Source organism: Sinohyriopsis cumingii, chromosome 19 (assembly GCF_028554795.1).
Source record: "Sinohyriopsis cumingii isolate HCF-2022 chromosome 19, ASM2855479v2, whole genome shotgun sequence".
Classification (NCBI taxonomy): domain Eukaryota; kingdom Metazoa; phylum Mollusca; class Bivalvia; order Unionida; family Unionidae; genus Sinohyriopsis; species Sinohyriopsis cumingii.
Genome location: NC_142979.1, coordinates 41825675 through 41832991, shown reverse-complemented (window position 1 = coordinate 41832991; position 7317 = coordinate 41825675). Strand labels below are relative to the sequence as shown.

The window sequence follows — 7317 nt, the reverse complement described above, 5'->3', positions numbered from 1 at the left end:
CATAAAGTACCGTTAGAAGAACATACATGTAGACCGCGATCCATATGTATATCATGCAGATCATGGGCCTGGAGATCATAAAACGTTTGGGCATGACTGTGCGATTTTATTTCAACCAATAACAAATGATGTTACTTTTGAAAACTCTTTTTGATTGGCTAACACTGGAAACTTGCTAATAGGTCCCATAGCTCACAGTTTTACGATCTTCAGGACTGGATCTATGCTGTTCGTTATATATCATTAGTATATCCAACATGGCTGACCTGGACTGGACACGATTCGTTGATTCGTGTGATGTATACGTAAGAAAATACCATAATATCTTTTCAAAGACTGACCCATAATTGAGCCACTGAGACAAGAAAATTGCTGCTAATATTGAATATTATTACCCGAATGCATACACGAGTGTTCTGATAAAGGTGTACGTGTGTGTGTGTGTGTGTGTGTGTGTGTGTGCGCGCGCGCGCGCGGGTGCAAAAGAAGTAAGTTATATCCCCCACATACATGAACTATTATTATTTGTATTTCATGTCATATATTGTAACTAAAGGACACCGAGAGGGAAAGTTACTGCTAATACTGAATGTTATTACCTGAATGCATACACGAGTGCTCTGATAAAGGTGTACGCTTGTGTGTGTGTGTGTGTGTGTGTGTGTGTGTGTGCCAAAGAAACAAGTTATATCCACAACAATCATGAGCTATTATTATTTGTATTTCATTTCATATATTGTAACTAAAGGACACCGAGAGGGAGGCTATTAGAGAAAACGAATGCTCTGGTGTCCAATGCCCTTCAGGAAAGAAGTGTGCTCTCCTGATTACAAGCAGCCAGTGCCACGGTCACGCTACCACGCAATGTGTACATGGTATGTCATACACGGCAAGGTGAAATAAAAGTAGCGATAACATTGTTAATTTAATGTTTGATATTACTTTCAAAAGTTCTTGAAAACAAGGGATGGACGTAGGTTTTGTAAATATATCCTTGACACGATTTCTTTTAACTCGATTGGAAAACCGTGAAAACTATGTTGAAGTGACCAAGCTTTGATGGACAGATATAAATGTATACATTCATATGTATACAAAAATATTCATATTAATAGCAAAGAGCGTATAGACCACCTGTAAACAAACACACACCAAACACACACTTCTGCTCGCAGATCAAATAGGGTTGTTTTGTTTATCACTAGAATTATCTTGTCACCCATCACTGTAGGTAGGCAATAGCAGTATTGAAAGATATCGTCCACATGCTCAAGATATCCCTTGTTACATATTGCAAGAAGCAGTCGTACACACAATGATAATGTGCGACTAAGAAATAAATGTCCAGTAATAAAATCATACATTACTTGAAAATACAGACTTCTCACCAACACCTGGGTGAGCCACGCAAAACCAAAATTATGTCCAAAAGTCGTCTGTTTTGTCTTGCCCGCGTTATGAAGGTTATGCAACATTTTGTAATATGATTTAGGATAGTTCATCTCTACCATTTTGTGAGAAAGCTTGCCAGTAGCTTCTCGTGGGTCGGTGGTTCTTTCCGGGTTTTTCCCTGGTTCTTCCTCCATAATTAATACTTGCCGCAATGTATAGCCTATCGTGTGCTAAAAAATGGCGTTAAACCCTACAACAACAACAACTCTACCATTTTAATCAAAGAAGCAACGCTGACAATGAAAAATGGGAACGTTTGAATTATTTACAATATGAGTAGAAGAACATAATTTTATCAGGTTTTTACAAAACTTGAACTATACGTTTTCTATGACAGTATTATATTCTTAACCCTAAAACTTCTGATCCGTATAAGTATGGAAATAATCATATGATTAAAAAGGTATAGGTAAATTTGAATACGTTTAGGTGGAACTTATCGGGGTATATAAGACTTTTACTGCTTGTTTTGCCTTTGCCCAAGATAAAAAAGGAAGTGAAAATACAACCCATGTACGTTTTAAAGGAACCCTTTTGCAACTGTTAATTTCTAAACAATTATTTTCCGCACAATTATATTGCTTCGCCTCTCCTAAACACAACAATCTTATTTTTGTATACATATATTTTCATACCATAATTTGCACCCAAAAGATAAATGGTGGGGTTTTTTTCTTTGTAATTTCACAACTGTATATTGAAAATCTTCCAATGCCTCAGCAAAATAAAAGTTGTAACATGTATGAATTATTTTTTATCTATGTACATACTCTTACAATTGCATGTATCTAGAGATTTGGTGAACTCATTTAGTAGCATTATAAACCAGAAAATGTCTGTGCCAATTGAACAATGAAAATAATCACACAGACCGTCATAAGTTTTCACACTTCATTTAAGTTATCTATGTTATACTTGGTGGACTTTCCTTATGATTTTTTTTTTTTTGGGGGGGGGGGGGGTAGACTCTATCAATCCAAATAATGGTTAAACATGTTAGACGCAATCGAAAATCTGTGAAAACGCAGCAGGAACTATGTGCTTACTTGCGTACTTGTGAATAGCAGCATACACATGAATAGTTGCGTACTTGTGAATAGCAGCTTACACACAAATAGCAGCATACACATGAATAGTTGTGTATTTGTGAATAGCAGCTTACACACAAATAGCAGCGTACACACGAATAGCAACGTACACGTGAATAGCAGCGTACACATGAATATCAGAGTGTTAGCAAATAATGATCTACTGTGCTATATTTTTGCTTTTATCCGGCTGGTTGTTCATAGCATGTATTTTCTTCATTGGCATGTTGAGTCAATCGACTATTTAGTATATTTAGAAATTTTACCCATGAGGTTTGACAGGGATATTCCTCTTTCATTTTCTGGACTTAACTACCTTTTTATATAAAGGATAATACAGGCTTTAGGTCTACACAATTTTCTTAAAAATTAGCTTTCTCCAGCGTATAATGTAGCCATTTTTATAAATTAGGCAGTGTAAGTATGGTCTTTTTCTTTAATTTCTGATATGATATTATTCTCTCAGGCTGGCTTTTAAATTGTTCCTTTTGGACAAAACTGCCTGAATTTCTTGAAAGTCAATGTCACCATCTAAGGCTTCAATATTCTGACAGCCAGACATATGAATCTGACGAATACAAAGTTACTTTGTCCGAAAAATCTTTACCAACTTCAAACTTCGCACTGTTCAACAAATCGCTGAAGTTGACAAAACATTATTCTCATGAAACTATCAACATTTTTTCTTAATAGGCAGTTGTTTCATTTGCTCCCATTACTGAAACATTGGTATTAAAGACTGAACATGATTTTAAAACCATTTTGAATGAAGTCTTGCAGGGAGATAACCGCGACAAAGCATGCTGTGCAACATAAATTTGGACAGAAATGTACACAAGCTGTACATTTGACGCTACTTTCTTGAAACGTTTTTGATGAAGAAAAAAAAAACACTCGACCTAAAAACCCAAAATGAAACAGGATACTAAAACTGCAACTATGTCATCAAAATATTTTCAATTTAGTAAAAGAACCCGAGTTTAATCAAGTCTGGAAGTTATGTGATTCTGGCTTTATTTTCAGTAAGGTTCTAGACTGTCAGATAGTGTGGACTTTGAGTTTGTGTTGGACTTTCTTATTCACAATACAGGCCTGGTCTCAATAACTTTATTAGCATTAAAGTTACATTCCGGATACGTACCATGTATGGCAGACACTCATATGTATGCATGTATGTATCTCTCTCTCTCTCTCTCTCTCTCTCACACACACACACACACACACACACCAATATGGTGGGCTTATTTATGCAAAATATTTGTTCTGTAGACCACACTCAGAAAGACAGCGATAGCAGGACACCGTTGATTGTGGCAATTACAGACCTCTGTGTGAGTGGGATAGAACTGATAGTCTTGGTGGTCGTGGTCGTGTACATATTTAAGAAGAAAGGAACAGTATCTCCGCTGCAGTTTCTGGATGCCAAAGAGGGCTCACACCAGAACGAAAACAATATCCCCGTTGTATTGCAACCAGCCAATATCACCTTTGGGTAAATTCCAATCTAAATAGTTACGTAAAATTCTTTATGAAAAGAAACATTATTTAATCTTTCTATAACAGTATCAAAATAAAACCCCATGCTTTTCTGTTTCCGTTTAGATACTGTCTGTCAGTCTGCATAAATCTATCCACACACACACACACACACACACACACACACACACATACACACACACACACATACATACATACATACATACATACATACATACATACATACTCAGTGTGGTTTGTCAAGTTTAATAACGTATGCATCGTTGTTTATTATTATTATTTCTTTGTGTTTCATTTTAAATACACCTCTCTCTCTCTCGCTCTCTCTCTCTTTCTCTCTCTCTCTCTCTCTCTCTCTCTCTCTCTCTCTCTCTCTCTACATTCTTGGAGATATACTTTGATTATTTTCAACTGTGATGGTAATGGGATCAGCTAGACCCGAATGAAATAGTATTGATTCATTCCTATTACAGAGCCTGGCGGTGGTTGAAGGTAGTTTATACATATAAACGACAATTGATCTAGAAGTTCGTTGTCTATGGGTTTAGCAGAATTCTCTTATATACATGTAAAGTTTCCAATACCTGTATGATCTCTGCGTCTACCATTTTCAGTCATCGTTTCAGACAGCTGATAAAATTCTCGCCACAGTGATTAAACTTCCTTCTGTCATTTTTAGCCGTTCTCCAGAAATCTACATCCTCAACATAGTCTATACTCTTCCCGATTATCGTGTTTAATGAAATCAGTTCTGTCAAGGTTTAGGCAATGTAAAATATCGACCAATAATTGTGTAGTTTCGATACGTAACTCAATATTGTGCCGATTTGTTTTCAACACGGATAACGAAGTGTTCCGCGTGTATTGACGATTGTTCTGGTGACATATATGCTACACCAAAATTAGATCTTCATAAACGGTTTGTATAGAAGGTGATAATTTCAACCAGACAATATTTTTGTTTTTACTCTCTAGTTAATAGATACTGAAACCATGCCTTACATGTTCCTTCACAGAGATAGCAATACCTCCAGAATAGCATTATGAATCAAGTTCCTTATCTGTGACGCGTATTTAGCTTCTCAAGCCATTCATATAAATTTTATTGTTAGCCTAAGTCTCGACCCGTCCAAAAATATATAATTCACGCATACAATTGATTACGACCTGACCCCTTCTGATTCTTTATACGTACACTGTCCTGCAGTAAACCGTTACACATATGTTAAGTTCCATTAATAACCAGTGTGAAAACGACTAAAATGGCTTGACAGAAATATTTAGTTGCTTCGATGGGGTAAATCAAGGTTGTGATTTATCACCTATTTTAATTTCACTATTTCTAAATGATTTAAGGACACATTTCTGATTAGACTGACGTTGTAACGTTCGACTTGGCTTAGTTATTTGCACTGCTGTATGCAGATGACACTGCTATTCAACTACAAAGACTAAATAAAGTTAAAGAATACTGTAACATATGAAAACTAACGATAAACCTGTTGTGTTTCAAAAATGGGGGATATTTGAGAGGATTTGAATGTTGGTATTTCGGTGGTTGTCTGACAGAGACGGTATCTGATAAATATTTTGATTGTATATTATCTTCTACCAGCTCGTGGTATATGTGGGAAGAAAAAAAAAAAAAAAAAAAAATAAAAAATAAAAATAAAAATTTAAATTTAAAGAGCAGTCCAAGTATCTAAGGCACTATATAGTTTGAAGACTCATTTGCTTGTTTCCTAAGCTGTGTACAAAAAATCTTTATTCCAAGTATCTCATGCTAAAATAGCACCAATCTTGAACATTGGGTTATAAGTTATGGGTCTTTACAAACCAATGATATTGAATCAGTATATATGTCACTATGTATTTATATTATTGGTGCTATTGCACAGCTCACTCCAAATGATTTTATCTATAGTGGTTTAACTCCAGTGGAAGTGATAATATATAGAACAGTTCTTAGGTACTTTCTGAAATTAAAGCTATAACCTACTACTAACATAGGACGAACGCTGAGAACGTTTGGTAAATAAAGTTAAAAATCTACTGTTTTGATACGGAATGGAAGAATTATGGGCTAATCAAGGGGTGGGTGATGACAACCCCTTTTCCAATATATGTTAACAACGACGTTAAGATATTTTTCTACAAGAACTAAGTGGAGAGTAAATTTCAATGGATTGAATACGATTGTATACTGAAAACAGAAAACGAGTTGGGTTGTCAGCGAAATAAGGATTGTTTCAATTCCTCTCACGGTGTTCGCTTACTGTGCATGTTCAGAAATGGAATTTTTCATATAATGGTAAAGATAGGTAGGTTTAAAAATGCCCCCTCCCATGTTGAACGACTGTCGTTTTGTGTAGATTTGGAAGAGAAGTTTCACTTCGTTGTTAAACGTCTTATGTGTGACGGTTTGAGAATGTCTATTTACCTTTGTAATTTAATTGTAATGCAGTTCACATTACGTTTTATAACTTTATGCAGAGAGGCAATAATAATAATAATATCATACATACATTTGCTCTTTATGTGGCAAAATCTTTGAAAGTTAGAATCAGTGTGTTAATTTTTATGTTTCGTGGTGCAACCATTTTTTCATACATGTATGTAATCTAGGCTGGTGGCTTAAATTACAAGAATTATTATTATTATTATTATTATTACAGAAATGTCGAGTCATCGTGATTGAAACCAAGGCTTCATGCAGAGATGCAATGACTTTACATCTGGATCATTTTCACTTCTTAGAATCTGCATATAAGTATTATGATGCAGTTGATTCACAGAATCCAAATTGCTGGAAGTTAACATAACCTAACCACAAATCCATTTATCACTTTTCATTTAATTTTGAAAAATACAACCCTTGCTGATGGAACCCGTGTAGGATATCACCCCATTTTGTTTTTCTTCTTAACATAACCAACCCATCAAACTAACTTCAGTAAATTGAACCACAGTAAAGGGTCCTTTCCCTCCTGAGGATCGTTTAAAATGTTTCCTTTTTTCCATCAAGCGGATAAATAAATAAATAAATGTATCACTGAACTTCCGATATATTTTTATTTTCTTTCGCAGTATTACGTATTTTGTTGTGTTCTCAAGGCGTATTCGATGATAAAAGTACAATATTGATTGTGTAAATCTGTTGTCTTTAGAGCCTTATAAAACTTACACAAAGATTATTTTAAAAAATAAGTTTTACCAATTTATATTAAAAACGCTTTAGGGTCATTTATACTTATCTAAATCAATTTAAACAAATGTGTGT

General features: G+C 35.0%; 1 protein-coding gene across 1 annotated transcript; it reads left to right on the top strand.

The window, feature by feature from the left end:
• Window positions 1-238: 238 nt before the first annotated feature.
• Window positions 239-7036, top strand: LOC149775566 (uncharacterized). Its single transcript, XM_089944494.1, has 4 exons — window positions 239-305; window positions 749-875; window positions 3810-4032; window positions 6713-7036. Exons 1-4 carry the CDS (start codon window positions 258-260, stop codon window positions 6729-6731), a joined length of 417 nt encoding a protein of 138 aa, XP_089800620.1. The 5' UTR covers window positions 239-257; the 3' UTR covers window positions 6732-7036.
• Window positions 7037-7317: the final 281 nt, after the last annotated feature.